The following is a 17,778-nucleotide window of genomic DNA, read 5'->3' as shown; positions in this document are numbered from 1 at the left end:
TAAATAGATGATCAAGAAAGCAAACAATTCAACAGTAAAAATAATTTGTTAGCAATAAACAATGTATTGTAAAGCATTGCTGCACATAAAGTGATATAGCAAACAATTACTAAATTATAATAAAGTGTCCTATGCAATCTGACACATGACGCCAGAATCTAAGGGTGGTCAGTTGGTGAGGAGTTTGCAATTAAGAACTATTTTAAGTTATAAGGTATAATTGTTATGTCAGACTTCTGAATCTGTATTTATAAATTAAAGTTCTGCATCTATAAATATATACAAATGTATACAAAATATAAAATCTGCACTAAATACTCCCAAGCAACTGCTCTATGAGAATGACAAAACAGGCAGCAAACTCTTTTTCACTCTCAGAGGCATCAAACTTCATTGATAACTTCCCAGTATTTGATTTCTGAAAACTAATTCCTTAAAATACAAGAATAAAATATATACAGGACATGCAAAAAAATATATTAAAGCCAGGAAATGGTCATAATATGTTATTAGTTCAGCAATTTTTCCTTGCAAGTAATATTTTCTTACTCTTATTTAGCATGATTTACTCTTTAAATGGCCATTTAGGATATTCTAATAGCTGCCGCACTTCTTTCTTATTTCTTGTTAGCTTAAGTGCTGATGTATGCGTGACATCAGACATTTATGGACAAATCGAGTCCCTTGTTGGTTAAAGAGGGAAGGAATGTTTAGCTGCAAAATAAAGGAAAATTCTGTATTACACACAATAGGAAAATCTTACAAGAATCTCAACTATGGGTTCAAAGTCCTTTGCTGACACTCAGCGACAAAAAAGCCTTTACTCCAGACTGTAGCTTCCAAATAGACTCAGGGAAAAACGACTTATATTTCCAAGATATGACCTTGGCTGTGATTAAACTAAGATTTCATTGTTTTTGGTCATAACGACATTTGGGGGAAAATTGGTGATGACTGCAGGGCTAAAAGCATCATCCCAACTGTGAACTGTGGGGTTGGCAATATAATACTGTGTGGGTGTTTTACTGCAGGATGAAAATTATGAACTTGTCGAAATACTCGAGAAACACCTCAAGCTTCAGCAAGGAACTAAAGCTTAAAAACAAATGGGTCTCCTAAGTAGGTGGTGACCATAAACATACAGAAAATGTGTAACAAAGTGGCTTAAGGTGGACAGAGTCAGTGTTTAGGAGTGGCCATCACAAAGATCTCAGAGGGCAAATCTGAGATGTGAGCGGGCGAGGTGGCTTTCGGACCTGATTGGGTTACACCAGTTCTGTCAGGAGGAAGGGGCTAATGTTAGGAAACCCGAGGAAAGATGCTAAAAACATTTGATCCAAGGTCACACACCTTAAAAATACAGTTTCACCAGAGAGTTTAAACATTAAAGTACATTTCAAATAAGAAGTTGATTCTTGTTATTCTGGTTTCTTTAGCATAACTGACCTAAATCAGGAAATATTGTGTCCAAATTATTTTCAGACAGTGAGTAGAGAGGGTCATGTTACTTTTTACAGCAAATGGATATATCTGGTTTCATCTGTAGAAAGGAGGTGTCGCCCAGAGACCTAGATGAATAATGGCCTAGATTTGCAAATAGAGAAATAATACAAATGGAAAGAGATGCATTATTAACCTAAGATAAATTTCCATATTTGTACTGGAAACTCTAACTAAATGGTGAGAAAGAGGCCTGTGATAACAGAACGTCATCTGCCACCTTATTCAAACGGACAATATTTGGGCATTGGATTTCAGTTGAATGGAAGCAGTGATAAAGATCATCATCATATGCATCTCTTCTGTCAAAAGATGTGGATCTGGTTCAAGATAAGCTAGCAGGTTATTTATTTAGACAGACTGCAGCGTTGTCCCACCCGGATCATCTTGACTTGGACTCCATCTTGGAAAAAAGCCCAGATCTGAGGAGCCACTTCCTCCCAGGCCTTTCCCATAGTCCTCAGCCTCTCCAGCTCCTCAAACGTGGTGTTTGCCTGCAGCAGAGGAGAACGTGTGAATCCAAAAATATAGAAACACGTTGCAGGAAACATTGGTAGGAGTGGGAAAAAAAAAAAAAAAAAACACCTAATCCAAAGTTGGACACGAAACTTGGATGCTTAAAAAGATGCACACAACCACACACAGACACACACACACACTAATCTCCTGCTACATACCATTCCCACATCAAACTCTGCGAAAACAAGCTTTGCAAAGACAACATGCACATTCTCCCACGGAGAATTTCCCGCCAGCCTTCACAGATAACCTGCGACGAACGCTTTTCAGTGCCAGATCGTCAAATATTTACTGCACGCTTATCGTTCAAACCCTGGGATGTGTACAGTGCTTTGTGTGGCGTGCACCCAAGGTTGGCTACTTCAGCATTCAGTCATGTGCAGTGGGGGGTAAAAGCACTCAAGAGTACACCCAATTAAACGCCTTCCCCTTGTGTGTGTCTGATTTCGGGTGACAAAGGGGACAATGGAGCCAGGATGACAATGGAGGCAGTTGGTGACAACTGGCTGAATGCATTCAGCCGGCCCAGTGAATCCCAGTAAGGTTCCCACAACCGGGAGCTTCCTCATTCCATTGGACAGTTTAAAACAGCAGGCGACACAAGGGAAGAGGGGGACTCCTCAAGCTGATTTTAGAAAAGCGAGCAGGGGCTAAGATCTGGAGCTTTTTGGCTGTAATTCCACATGTAATGATGGAGTAATTTTTTAGATTTTATAACTAAATTTTCTTTAATTTTGAAGAATTTCTGCCTGGAAAATCTGATAAACATGGGTTGGGTTCAGTGGGTGTGACAGGATATAAGATAAGGCCGACAAATGTAGCTCAATACTCTACAAGAGCATTCTCACATGACGACAACATGTTTGTAAAACATCGTTTCTGACCAGCATTTCCTCGACGTAGTCTGATGCACAACAACAAAGAGCCGCCAGAGTCTTTCCCTTCTGCAAAGTAACGGATTGACCCACTGATTGTCACATTCTTCATGCAATTAAGATTCCAGCTGACGCCAGAGGAAAACAAAGAGGTTTAGAAAGGTTGGGTAGGAACAAACATTAGGGTGTGTCCTTTTTCTCTGTGCTCCCACATCTCTTTAAGGAGAAGCCATGACGGCGTGGCATAACTCTGGAAAAGCCACGGCCCTGACAGTCTGAAGCCCATCAGCTTGTGTTCTTCCATTGCAACCAAGCCATCCATGACTGCTCCCCCCTCCCCTCTTCCTAGCTTAAAGGCTTTGACAAACACTTATCTACATCTAGATACAAAGGTCTGGACATGACATGGGGAAAGCTGATCCCCTTTTTTTAGGGGGGAAATCCATTGTTTAGTGTGTCAGAATAGCCAACTCAAAGAAAAACAAAGATATGGATGTCAGTGGGAGACTGAAAGGATCTCTGGGTGGGCTTATGTGATACCAAATTCATTCAGTTTCTTTCTAGAAGTATCTTGGACGTTGTAGGGTTTCCCTGTGCTGTTCTAGTGTTATTATCTTAACCTTGATTACGTATAAATTAAAACCACTTTTTACTGAAAATACCACCATGACTCCAGATCTTGCAAACACTGAGTTTTTTCTCAGATGTTCTACCTTTTATCTACTGTGTTTTGAAAAGCTATTTATAGCCTTGAGGGTCTCTAACATTTGTACCAGTAAAACAACTCATTTGAATGTATTTTATTTTAATTTTATGACACAAGAGGTCTAAATATTGTGTGATAAAATCATTAAGCCCCCAGTGAGGCAATATGATCTACCAGCTCTGATTATCAACAGCTTTTTCTTATATTTTTCTTTGGACAACAGCTCAACATGAGTCAGATTCGTTGTCAACAGTAGTTTTCCAGTTTTGCCTGGAAATTTAAATGCATTTGAGCTTAAGTTATCCAATTCTGAAGCTCTGGGAATTTGTTTAATTCTACTAAAAGATGAACCTCTGCCTGTTACTTAAAATGGGTTTTCTTCTTGGATTACCCAGTATTTCCATAGAGCAAAGATTGGTTGGAAAGACATTGAAAAGACGACATGAATTACGTCAAAACTATATCTACATGTGGTTGAAAAGTTAAAGGTTAAAAGCCACAATTTTTAGATTGTTAAAAAGACGTTGCATACTGGGTTTGAGACGTCTTTTCAACGTGTTTTATTTTAATAAAGTGGGACAAAATCCGTCTTACCAAACTTTTCAACAATTATTTCTGGGCTAAATTAAAACTATGACTGACCGACCAGATTTGCCCTAAAAACCAACGTCTAAATGACTGCTGGTGGGAATTTGATCCATTTCTATATGGTTTTGCTAAAGAAAAGCATTCCCACAACATGATACAGCCACCACCATGTTACACCATGTGTTTTCACGAGGATTTACAGTGTTAGATTTCAATAGAGGTTTTATTTTTTTATCATTCAAATATGACCGGGACATCTTCTTTCTCATGTTTTCAGTAGTGCTTTTTTTCAAACTGCAAACTTGAAATGTAAACTAGACCCCGTTTTGGGTTCTAAACAAAGATTACAAAATGTCACCATGTCCCTCCCATTTCCAATGTCCTTTTTTGTGTTTGTCTTTCATGTAAAATTGAAATAAAATACACTTTGTTTGATGGCGGTGACTTTTCAAAAAGGGGAAAAGTAGCAGTGGTGCCAATATTTATGCCAAGCACTGAGATATAAGTAGCCTAAAATGAAGACTTCGTCTACAACACAGGGGACCTGGGTTTGAAATACAGTTGTGGCAGGAAGAGCATGTGGCCTGAAAACTTTGTCAAGTCTGACAAATGACTCATAATGATTTTGAAGTTTGACTTCTGGAAAAAGGAGCAGCCAAAAAATGAACACAAATAAATCAGTTTTGAATATGTAGCCTTAATGTTGTACAGAAAGAAAGAGACAAAAAGAGAATATATAGATATAAAAAGTTATACTTCAAACTTTATACATATTCAGGTTGTGGGGTTAAGTATAAACGTATGATGTCCAACCCCTATACATGAAAAACTAATTATTCCATAGCTTTACGATAAAGTTTCCTTACAATGAATAATTATTATATTTCTGTATTGAGTACTATTCATATATTAACAATTAATATATTCACATTTAAGCACCTACAAGATTAATAACAACAATAATACTGTTTGATGAAAAGAAATAAAAAGAGTCAGAACTACAATAAGAATAATTTTAGTCTAATAGCTGTTTTCATACCAGAATTTGAACTTTTCCATGCTTGGGCATGGCTTGAGCTCCACATTCAGATAGTTTCAAAGTTTCTGTACCATACTGTGGTTGCTGCTGCAGGATAATTCTGGATGAAAACCTATTAGAGGCTCCAAAATTCTGTAGACTTCAGCAGAGGTTCACCCTCTATTAAAATTAAGCATATATCCAGAGTTGCAATAAAATGCATTAACTCAAACATAATATAGTGTGTGAAAATAATACAAGCAATAGAGGCAGGTTGAAGTGAAGCAAATCATCTTAAATGCATCCTAAAAACTTGGAATGTTTCACAGAAACTCTAAACAATAAACTTCCTTCCATTTGTGTCTTACATTTCTTATGATTTGCCTGACAGCAGGTGAGTCGGGAGCGTAGACGATCCGTCCCATCAGCATCGGTTTCACAGAGTTCCACACGATCCTTGTGGCAGGATTGGACTGCAGCTCTTTCATCAAGTCATTGCAGAAAGGAGCTGCAACAGGGAACCACTTAATTGATTTTTTTTTCTTTTGCATTTTGAATCCCCTTATTAACAAATCCACTATTTTAATAAAGGGATCCAGTCAATCTGCTATGTTATTAAAACGAGAAATGCACTCACTGGTGCTATTGTCGTAAGTGTAGTCACCCTTGGCCCAGCCGCTGCTGATACCCAGGAAGGCTTTGTAGTTATTGTCCTCATACCAATTAAAAGAGGTGACTCTGGAGAAAGCCCCCTCTGTGTAGCCACATACCAGGCTGGAAGCAGCCGCCATCACCTTCCTGAAGGACAGATTATTCTGGAATAAAGGATTTAAGACCTGGATCAGCTCCCTGGAGCTGCTCCTGTGGAATAACTGGAACGATATAAGAGAAAGTGGAAAAGTTAGTGGCAAACAAGAGAAAACAGGAAGATTCTAGTTCAACGTCTATTTAAAATGCAGGGTTTATAATTGGAAGGATTCTGATGTACATTTTAATGTAAGTCATTTATTTAGAAAAATAGGCAACCGCTTTAATTACTGCAAACAGTTAAATGTTTCAGATCAACAACTTATAATATAACACAATATCTTACAGTATCTTACATCTTTTAATGACAGGAATTGATACTTCACACACTTGTGTTAAAATTTGTTGGACCTCCTGTGCTCTGTTTTTTTTTTTGTTGACTCAAATTTCTACTTTTGTGTTTAACCTTTAAACTTTGTTTAGATTGTTTTATGTCCTATTAGATGCCTCTGTATTCAGTTATTTATTCTTAAATCCTTTTCCATTAGCTTCTTTTGACACGTTCCTACTCTCTGTTGCCCCCTAGTGCCTCTTTCCTTTCTCCTTAGCTCCTTTCTAGCTGCTTCTGTCCACACCTGCTCCCAATTAACTGATTTCTCCACTCTTGGTTCTGTCTCCCATATATACTCCTCTTCTGCAGTTCATCAGTGCTAGATTATCATCAATACTTCGTTCCTATTGTATATTCCTCCAGAGTGTCTGCCTGTTTTGGTTCCTGATTTCCCTGCCTGTTGTTTATTGGATTCTTTTGTCGCTGCCACATTAGCTGCCCCGTAGTAGCTTTGCCTCGTCTGTTTCTATTTGGCTGTGACACCATCCTGGAGAGAAATATCAGCTGTGCTGCTGCCATCAACATCTTATGTTGGAGATCGGCTTGATTTTCCAGTATAGTCCTGTTTCTCTGACTGTGACTGGCTGGATATGCTCTCTTCATCCTCTGACATGGGAGTTAGCTCGGAGTTTGTCTGCCTGGCTGTGTGTTTCCTGCACGGGGCCGCCTTTTAAAGCTGCTTTTTGTATCTCTGCTTCTGTCTCCTTGAACCCCAGTCGGCCTCTGCAGATGGCCGCTCAACCTGAGCCTGGTTCTGCTGGAGGTTTCCTCCTGTGAAAAGGGAGTTTTTCCTCTCCACTGTCACTACAAGCATGCTTAGTGTAAGGGATTGTATTTGAGTCAATGAGTCGATGCAATCAGCTGGTTTTCCTTAGATGAATGTATGAACTGGTGAACTGTAAAGTGCCTCAAGATGACATGTGTTGTGAATTGGCGCTATAGAAATAAACTGAATTGAAACATTAAATATCTGTAAGAACCCATGTCTGCATTTGCGTCCTCAACCAACTTCCACCCAACCCTGACAGTAGGTGTGGCTGGTAGCAGTTAATCCATTATTTATTCAGATTGATATGAAAAAAAATTGGTCCACTGTTAAGAAAATCTGTATTTTCCATTTACTTGGGGAAATCTTTGTCTGATTTTGAAGTAATGTTGATGATTCTATTCATAAAAAGCAAAATAAGACATCTTGAAAAGTACTTGCTCAGTGTGCTCAAGTCATGTAATATCTGGGATCTTCCTCATCTGATTCACAGGAAGTGAGATATTTATGCCTTCCACTTCAAGCATACACTATGTACAGTGCCAAAAGAGACAACTCTGTCACCAACAGGATGTAAGACTGTCAACTGCATTGAACAAATCTTTGGAAACAAAAGAAGTGAAATTAGGTCATAGGATAATAATAATTTTATTTGGATATTTGTTATACAAAGAACTCAGCAAGACTCCAGACTTACATTTTATGCATTATGAATAAAAATAGAATAATAGATAAAAAACAACAACATAAAACTTATAGAAACAAATCATCGGAACTCATCCATCATCATTATTTCCTGGATCGCAGACTGCTCTTGTTTTTTTTCCCATTCATATTGTTATATAATAATGATTTATTATTATTTTTCAGTCAAATGGGCTTGCTCTACATTTAGATTTCCTAACACGCATCAGAAAATATCTCTCCACCGTCTGTTTGCGTATAAACTCAGCCAGGAGGAAGCAACCATTTCCTGTCAGCTATAAATAGGAAGCTGTGAACTTTTGAATGGGGAGCTACTGGTTTGCTGTGCTGACTGGTTCTTACCTCTCCCAGTCTGTCCGAAGCAGCGGAGACGATCCGGACCCAGAAGTGAATGTCAATGCCGTTAGAGTAATTGTCCAGAATACGAGGAAGCTAAAGAAAAAAAGATAAATGTTTTGAAAGGTAAATTATCATTTCTAACCATTCTTGGGAATTGAAAAAAAAATAGAAGAAACATTGATGTTAAATTTAATAATGAATATTGAATAGACCATGAAAAAAAAAAAAAAAACAAACAGAAAGCAAATTGAAGCGTCTTTTTCTTTCTTAAAAGGGAAATATTGGTTAAAAAGAAAAGAAAAACACACAAAAATAAATTGCATGCAGGGCACATCTAATTATTTCACCACTTAATCCTGCGTTTTAATTTTTCTTTGTTGTGTCTTTAGATCATTGCAGAAGACACAATTACCGTATTTATTTAGTTCAAAGTTAATCAAAAGACTCACATATGGTGTCAAATTATCAAAAAGGAACCCCCATCCCACTCTCTGTGGCAGTTGAGAGTTTTAGTTTTTGTTTTTCCCTTTTACTTCCCACCAACTCTGAGTAACTCAACTGTTCCCACAGCATGATGGTGCCACCACCAGCTATGGCTATGATAAATTCCACATTTGTAGTGCTGTATTGTTATGTTTTCTGCCAAATTGAAGTTCTATTAAATAGTTGGCATAAGAAGGCCTTTGCTTATTTTTTATTTATTTAATACTAGCAGAGGTGTCAAAAGTATTAATGTTTATTACCCAAGTACAGTAGAAGTATAAATCCTACTGTTTAAAAACAATTTTGTAGAAGTTAGAGTCTCAACTTAAGCTTTTCACTCAAGTAAAAGTGTAAAAGTACGGTACCATTTTTAGACCTAAAATATAAAAGGAAAAGTAATGAATAAAGTTAAGGACTGATGCTTTACTGCAGTGCACTACCCTATCAAAGGAAAATTTTTCTACAATTCTGGATGACTAATGGCTACAGTGTCGAAATAAGGTTTGCATCTTCTTGAAAAACTATTTATATTTGTATGTAATTATGTAATGAACAACAAGTTGGTGCAGCTCCAAGTCCAACCACAAAGAAATGAATTGCCTGGATGAAATTAGTTATTTTTAAGGGTTGTTTGTTTTTGTTTTTTTTGTTTTTTTTTTAATACCAACAGGCCATAATGAAAATGAGCTTATATGAAACAAAACTCATGAGTAACTGAGTAGAAAGTGGAGATAATTGCAAAAAATGAAAGGAGTTGAAGTAAAATTTGTCTAAAAAATTACTACTCCAGTAAAGTATAGGTAGCCAAAATTTCTACTTAAGTAAGGTGACGAAGTATTTGTAATTTGTTACTTGACACCTCTGAATGCTATTAGCAAAAATGTAGTAAATAAATAGCAGACTTTTTATTTTTATCAATAAAACATATTGAAAACAATGAATCCTTTGCTAAATTTGATTCTAATCATATTAAACATTTGTTTATTAACTAAACTAGAGTTTCTAATAAAACAGTGAAATTAAATATCCGTGATTCAAAAACCAAACTAGCATCTGGAAAACGGATAAGATCCTCCGTCTGTCCTCAGTTTCCTTTGTTTCTACTTGAGGACTATTTGGGTTTTCCAAAACACCTTCCAGAAAAACTCACAAGACAATAGAAGAAAGGATCAGGATGTTAGATGAAGCCAAGACACAGAGAGTTACCATCAGGAACATCCTTCCTCTTTTCAGCATTCACGTTTTACTCGTATGAAATGAAGATTTGTTTCTGAGAAAAGTTCAGAGCTTTTTCTTGCAACTGTACCCTTGGAGACATGGTAAACTGTTAAAGAGCAGCTGGCACTGTTCCACTGGACTGTTCCTGGGTAGGGATGAGGCAGGCAGGAGCATCTGTTGTTGTCTGTCTGATTGTCAGTGTCAGTGTTTACGCTTTCAGACAGAGAAAGAAAGAGATGTCGTGTCTTTGCTCAACCTCTCCAAACATGATTTCTTAGGTTCACCCCACATTTTTTAGAGATAAAGATAAAAAAAAGTTTGTTTTTTTTTTGTTTTTTTTAAATAGGTCAAGTATATAGGTCCACACAAACCATACTCACTATAATCACCTAAGAATACTGACACCAAATACAAAAAAATGTCCTTGTTAGTGGTTTATCTGTTTTCTTGAGGTTTTTTATTTTCTCTCCTGGATTATGTTTTTTCTCTCCTCTTTAATTTAGAAATATTTATATAAAAAACGTTTAATCAGCTCTGAAAAATAACGAAAAGAGACAGCAGTAACAAGGAGCAATTTTGTTAGACATGTGAATGGTACAGATTAGATATGAATGTTGAATTGTGTATGCTCTTCCAGAGGGAAAAAAAAAACATCAAAAAAGAAAATTAATGAATAAAATAGTTTGCTTTGGATTTGGTGAGGCTGTTATATTTGTATTTAAATTGTCCTGTTAATTAACACAGAGCCTTTCATGCAGGAGAATATCCATATCCTAAGCTTTTAATAGAAGCGTGTGAGTTGCTGCTCTTAATATTTATCCATAAGCTTAACTTAGTCGCATTTGACCAAAAGCACTCTGTTCCAGTTAAATTCCTATTAGAGATGTGAAAACTCCAGATGTTGACATGTTTGAAGTTGGGACAGTAAACGCAACTTCCTGCCGTCCTTTGATATTTTCATTTACTTGCTTTTATTCTCATTTTTGTGTGGTCCAATAGTTTGATTTGTTTTACAAATGTTTTCGCTTTTCATTCTGCTTTTTTTCTTCTTCTATTTTATTATCTAATTCATGTAAAGCACTTTGAAATTCCATATACTAAATTGTGCTATAAAAATAAAATTGCTTTGCCTTACACTTTACTTCTGTTTACATATTGTTTATATCTCCACAGTAAGGCAAGGAAGGAACCAAACCAGAGCTCCCCTTAAGCCTTTTTGTCAGAGTCCTTGTATTTTATGTTTTTAAACCTTTATATATTTTAGAGAATAATTTATTCCTAGACTTATGAGGACCAATACACATCTGCTTTACTCCAATGGCATGCTCTCTTGTCTTTCCGTTTTGGAAAGAGAGAAAGGGAAATGTGGCTCTAAAGTAGTAGACTAATGGTCAGTCTTTGTAACTCTTTAGCTCACACTCTTTAATAAACACTGTTTCAAAGCTGAGCTAAGATTAGGACTGGGTGCTCTGCTACTAACGTGTCATTTAAGATCAAGTACTTTCCTAATTTAGCCTCTTGGACCTGATCAGTTTATTTTTGGAGGAAACTACATTTGTTTATTGTAAAGATAAATAAAATATTCTGATCCACTGAAAGAGGGGGAGATGGTCCTACGAAATGATGCTGTGTGTAAAAAAAAAAAAAAAAAAAAAAAAAAAAACATGTAAAGCGAAGCACATTTTGAGATTTTCTCCTCTTGTGTTTCCCTGGTCATGTTTTTGTTCTGCATGACAGTTTAACAATGCTGTGTTTACTTGCACTGCATTTCCCTGAAAAAACATCAGCTCCACCCTGTGAGTCATGCTCTGTGTAAAAAATAAATAAAAAACACAAACAGATGTTTATCCTTTGGGTCAACCGACTTTAAACACGTGAGGCACCTGAATGTTCCTTCTGTTATTATAAACACTTTACTTCTCTTTTATTTTTTTATTTTTTTTTACATCAAATAGAATATTTATAATATATGCAGACAGTAATTTATTTGTAAATTATCTCTGGAACTTTTGCGACCAATACTATAGAGACAGCTAATATGGGAAAAAAAGAGAATATAGCCTACACACAGAAGACTAATTCACGTGCATGAAATACTGATTTGTCTGCAGGAAATAAACAACTTATTTAAAGCAGGAAACTTTACGATATATTTCAGTATTTTTATACATCCCTTATAACTATTGTTCTTCCAGGGCCTTGCTGCTCCATCCCAGCAGTCTTAGATGTGCCAGTAAAGCCAGCTGATTGGCTCTTCATATTACATTTAAATGTCTCTAATTAATGAGAATTCTGGCAATCATTTTCTAGCTCATCCCCAACCTTAAATAAAACTCAGACTATTGCAGTCTATCATGTTTTTATTATTTCTCTGTTCTCTGATTGTTTGAAAAAGTTAGCTGCATAGAAAGATTATGTTCTAGTATTTTATGCATATTTTGTGCCACAAACCTCATGCATAAGAATCAATACTTCATGTGCATGCTCTCTCTTTTTTTTCCTGCCATGTCAGTTTCAGGCTCTCAACACTCCCAAAACTTTTATTAAGTTCTTTATTGCTCTTAAATAAAAGATGCCTTGCAAAATTAATTTTTAATTGAATTTGTCTTCATTTGCCTTTGCAGATGAAACTTTTTTAGTCACAGCTGCTACTCTATCAGGGGTATGTCTACACCGGTTAGGCACATCCAGATGCTGGACTTTTGTGCCTCTTTCACTTTGTGAAACGGTTTAATTTGAGTTTTTTTAGTAGGTCTGGTTTTTGACTATGCTATTTTATGAAATGTTCTAATCTAAGCCATTTTTGTGGTAGATCTGGCTGCAGGTTAAAGGTCACTTTTAGTTGTAACGTGAAGCTTCATCCCCTCAGCCTGATTCCAGGGCCAACACTGCAAAAACGATCTAGAAATAAGTACGGTAAAACTTTCTTAAATTAAATGTATTTAACCTTAATTTGAGAAGGTAAATGAGATGAGTTGCCAATGGAATGAGTGTTTTTACTCTTAAAATAAGATATTTAGATAATATGCACTTGAAATAAGACAATGCAATTGTGTTTTCTTATTGTAAATGTAAATTGTCTTGTTCCATTGGCAAGATGACTATTTAACCTCCTCAATTTAAGAACAAATGCACTAATTTTAAGAAAAAATTACTTATCTAGATTTAGATTTTTTCCAGTGAATCCTCTGACTACCAACGGTTTAAGAAGATTCTGTATGAGATGTACCATGCTTTGGTCATGTTTAATACTAAGCGCTCATTTCCAAAAGTCTGGACCTGGATGCTGAGTCTTCTGGAGACTATGATGTCAGTCAAATAAGCCTCAAGTGCCATTTCGCACAGTGTGCTGTTGGCCTGTGGGAAACTGATGTTAAGATCTAATAAGATGCATTTAAAAGTGAGTGTTAGAGCCAAACAAAATGTAAATATTCTCTCTGTAAAGTTAGAGCACAATTGAGAAGTTAAAAGCCTGCAATGAATCGGAAGCTGCTGTGACATCAAGGTCACGGTCTGCAACAAAGACCCTGCTCCAAAATGTTTTTGCAGCTGCCCATAAAAAGACAAGAAAAAAAGATAAATCTTTGCTGCTCATTTGACCCAATATGGCCACAATGCTGCAAATTATATATTTGGAAGCCTAGAGGAGATTTTTACTTCAGATCAACAGCTCAAGTCAACATATATGGCTAAACCTAAAATAAACCTTTCCTATCTCAAATGAAATGTTATTAAATTATGCTAAGAAGTCTGGTTTGCATCATTAACCCAACAAATCTAAATGAACTCTGCCCTCTGCAAAGAAGTGTAGTTAAATATCCAACCAGAAGTATGCCAGAAGATTGTTTAAAGGAAGAAAAAAAGCATGAGGTCGAGGTGATCTTTGATCCTGTGTTCCTTTGAGAAAATCTATAGTAAAGACAAGCTTAACCTCCAGGTTACTAAAGTTGTGTGCTGTAATATCCTTCTTCTTTAAATAAATCCTTAATTATTAATTATTGATTAATATGACAATAACTGGCAAATGCAAACATTAAGGGGAAATCCATAAACTGTATTTATTATTTCTGTGTAACTAAGTTATAGACTAAAAAAAAAAAAAAAAAAAACTTCACTAACCAGCCGGAAGAGTTTGAAAAAATCCACATTGGCATAGAATTTGTCCTCGATGATCTGCAGCCTTTGCGGGGTCAGGATGCACATGGCGTTCCGAACGGAATAGAGTCCTCTGTGGCTTTGGAAAATCAGGAATCGCTCCAGGAGGTTGAGGCTGCAGGCGATGTCTTTTAAATGCAAGTCTGGGACCCCAAAAGCAAACTGAAACACAGCGGAAACAGGGGATTGCATCCTTTTAGTACAATCATTGCTCAACCTGTAAAAACTACTAAAGGGATTAAGTAACAAGGTAAATTGCTGAATTATGACGTTAATGCTTTTGTTTTTGGGACTTGGAGCCGTATTTAAAAAGCGAAACTAACAAAAAAATCACAGTTTGATTTATTGTTATCTACAAAACCTCTGTTGTACTGTAGTTAACTGCTGAACATATGTGCAAACATTCCAGGTTGGGATGACTTTGACAGCTGCTGCCAGGAAGAAGGCAGAGTGTTACACAACAGGGAAACCCAGAGGAAGACAGTTTTTCCCTCTAATGAATTTCTTTGGAATTCCATATAAAAACTATATAAAGACACATCACACATCTACTTTATTTTTAAATCAATTCTAGGAAACTGGGTTTGACTTCAAATTAAAGCACGAAACACTTCTCATTTCTTCAGTTAATTGATGTTATTTTTATCTATTGAATAGAATAAATCTTGCTTTGTGGCTTAGCTGTCATCATCAGCATCCTTTAATCTGCTCTCGATTATAAAAAATCAACTTTTATTTTACAATAAGATGAGAATTAGAACAGACAATTATTTTCTTGTTTTTGCTCCATCTAAGACTTTTTTCTTAACATGGGTTTTCAAATTCTAAATGAGAAAAAAAAGTAAACGTAACGTATTTAAATGAAAGACAGAAGGTTGAATAAGAAGTGATTTAAGCTCAAATAAAATGGGTATGAATGATCTGCTTTCATTGCATTATTTACACAAAGATTGAAATTATTTGTTTTTGAAATGGAAAAATAAACAATTCCACCTGCTGATGTAGATTCTCAGTCATCCAGGTCATAGTCATTCCGTAAAAGTAAAAAAAAAATCCACTGGACTTGGTTTCCAAGATTTGAAGACTGGAGAGGTAGCGAAACGTCTTCAAATTGTGGATTATTATTATTATTATTATTATTTTTTTTTTTTTTTTTTTACTTTAACGGAAAAACAATTCCACCTGGAGCTGCAAACATAATATTATTTTTACCATTTTAGTTTTATTTTGTACCAAAATTCATAGAATTAATCATCCTTATCTAATTTTGGAGGATATTAAACATTTTTGCTGTTTGTTTTCCTCACAGAATAAGCTAAATATAGCAAGCAGATGGATTATTAGCAATTAGACACCATGTCTGTCCATATTTTGCAGCAGCATGTTTTTCTTAATAGGAATTGAACTTTATTGATCTCACATCAGGGACATTTACCTCTGCATTTAATCTATCCCCTTGGGGAGCAGTGGGCTGCCGTCGTGAGTCGTCCAGCGGGCAATCGGAGTTAAGGGTCTTTGCTCAGAAACCCAGTGTGGCAGTCTGTGGGAGTGGGGCTCGAACTCAGAACCTCAGGATTCCAAGCACTATGCCCTAACCACTAGGGCACGATTCCCCCCTAACTAGGGCGCCACTCCCCCTTTCTTATAAGCATTGTCAGAGTGTGAGGCAATTCCTTTCAGCCAGCTGGCTGGCAGTGTGTTGAAACAGTGGGGAAAAGGGGCATTATTGATATAATGACATTAACAGTCAACTGAAGAAGACAAATTGGATTTAAGATTGTAAATGTTCTACACATGGTTAGTTATGTCTTATATATTTTAAATCATTGGTCTCAAACTCTCAAACAGCTCACAAGGATTTGGGTTTTTTCACCATGTGCTAATTTCCTGATAAATTGATTTAAGTGTCTTTGAAATATGTTGGTTTTGTTTCTGTTTACAGATGAAAATACTTTCAGTACCTCATCTAGCCATGACACATTTCTATCTGTGACCTATCAAAATTTGTTGGTACATACGAGCCTAAAATTCTGGTATAAATATATGACCATATTGGTTTAAACAGTTCAAACGTTTAGTTCCTGGGGAAATTTGGCTGTACAGTCTCTGCTCCCATTACATAACTGGTCTGGGGAGCTTTCTACCTAATGTTAGGAATGTTTCCTATTGTTGTCTGGGATGAATAGGTTCACCTTAGTTCCTGAACGTTATGGTTATCACATATCCTGTAAAGTGATGGTGAAATGCTGCAGCCAGTATTCTTGTCTACACTGAAGTGTTTCTTCATATGTGTGCATATCCGTACCCGTTCAGGCCTGATTTGGGCATTGACTAGATGATACACCACAGACTCCGTCAGAGGAACGTCTCTCAGCAGGAATGACGTCAGAGTTTCATCGTCCTTCAGGATCGTCTCCACCTTCACTCCTCTACCTGTGTGGAAATAAGGGAAGCAGTTTGTGTCGTTCCATGCCCTGTTGGCTTTAACGGATAACTGCACACTGGAAAAACTGGTCCAGGGAGAAAAAAATATATATATCCTAATTAATGCATACCAAGGACAAGCTGGAACAAGTCAGTTTCAGAGGAGGAATCGGAACAGGATGAGTACTTGCTGTTTGTTCCACCTCAACACAGGAGCAGTATTTCCATCAGCCTGTCTGTGCATGAGCAAAGTTTACTTTGAAAGCCAGAGTGTACATTTGGTTTCTATCCAGTTCTGCCTGTTCCCTCTTCTGGGTGATCTCACTTAGTTGTGTATCCAGTGGAAACAACATGGAGTGGAAAAGCAAGTGTGGGCATGAGATCCGTGTATTGATTTCATGAAAGAAAGTAAAGCAGCACAACACCCTGAAAAATTTCTACATGAAATGTTTGCTTCTGTTAGAAACAGCCTTAAAGACCTTCTTAGCACCACCTCAAAGAAATGTTAAGAGAAGCCGTCTTGAAGTAAAGTCTGAGCTTAAAGAATTTGATGGGAATCCATGAGTGTAAAGCTGTTGCTCATTGCCCACATTCCTCATTATGTAACAGATCACAAACTGACCTGTGCTCTGAATCACTATAATCCCACTATGGAGGTCACTTTTTGTCAGTAGTGCGAAGAGACAGACAAAGTGACATAACATGAGTATTCACACAGATGACACTTTAATGTTTCCTTTTATATGCCAACATGAAGCAGCACCTAACTGTAAAATGGGAACAAAAATCTAAATTGTGGTGTGGATATTTTTACTCAGCTTCCTTTAATCCACTAATTACTGCAAGTATTCTACAAATATGGGCTTTGTGAAAGAGAGGGGCAAAAAGAAAGGTCATTCTTGTTGGTAGTGTCAATTAATTCACCGATGAAAAAGCTGTTTTCCGCATTGGTTTTTAACTTAAGTTCAGTTTAACTTCCATTAGATCTGCTGGACGTTTTTTTTTTCCCCGTCATAAGTTTCTTTCATTCCATTTAATTGTACTACTTGGTATTATGGGTGTATTCTGCATTTAATTTGGGGCCTTTTACCTTCTTCTGAAGCACTTTGGTCAACATTGTTGTTTTAAAATGTGCTTTATAGATATATTCAATATGAGCATGATGTGGAAAATTCAGTGAATATTCTGACATATGACAAAAAAATTGAAACATTAGCGTTTGAAAGGTTTAGTTATTAATTAATTCCACACAAAAAAGAGAAAATAAAAACTAATCTATTGGACTTTGTTTCCAAGTTTGAAGACGTTTCGCTTCCCATCCAGGAATTTTTCCTAAATTAATTT

The 17,778-nt window shown here is 36.4% G+C and overlaps 1 protein-coding gene across 1 annotated transcript in view; it reads right to left on the bottom strand.

Annotated features, from left to right (window-relative positions):
• The window catches only part of LOC107084908 (retinal-specific ATP-binding cassette transporter-like), a 57,032-nt gene that overhangs the window by 32,307 nt on the left and 6,947 nt on the right, over positions 1-17,778 (bottom strand). The window contains exons 6-11 of the mRNA XM_015374968.1: positions 16,316-16,443; positions 13,975-14,172; positions 8,158-8,247; positions 5,844-6,078; positions 5,575-5,714; positions 1,878-1,994 (exon numbers count right to left, since the gene is read on the bottom strand). Of these exons, the coding sequence (XP_015230454.1) occupies positions 1,878-1,994; positions 5,575-5,714; positions 5,844-6,078; positions 8,158-8,247; positions 13,975-14,172; positions 16,316-16,443 (908 nt within the window). The remainder of the gene's footprint in view (positions 1-1,877; positions 1,995-5,574; positions 5,715-5,843; positions 6,079-8,157; positions 8,248-13,974; positions 14,173-16,315; positions 16,444-17,778) is intronic.

The sequence above is a fragment of the Cyprinodon variegatus genome, unplaced genomic scaffold (genome assembly GCF_000732505.1).
Source record: "Cyprinodon variegatus isolate N-32 unplaced genomic scaffold, C_variegatus-1.0 Scaffold111, whole genome shotgun sequence".
Taxonomy (NCBI): Eukaryota; Metazoa; Chordata; class Actinopteri; order Cyprinodontiformes; family Cyprinodontidae; genus Cyprinodon; species Cyprinodon variegatus.
Note: the sequence above shows the minus strand (reverse complement) of the source record. Positions and strands in the feature narration are given on the sequence as shown.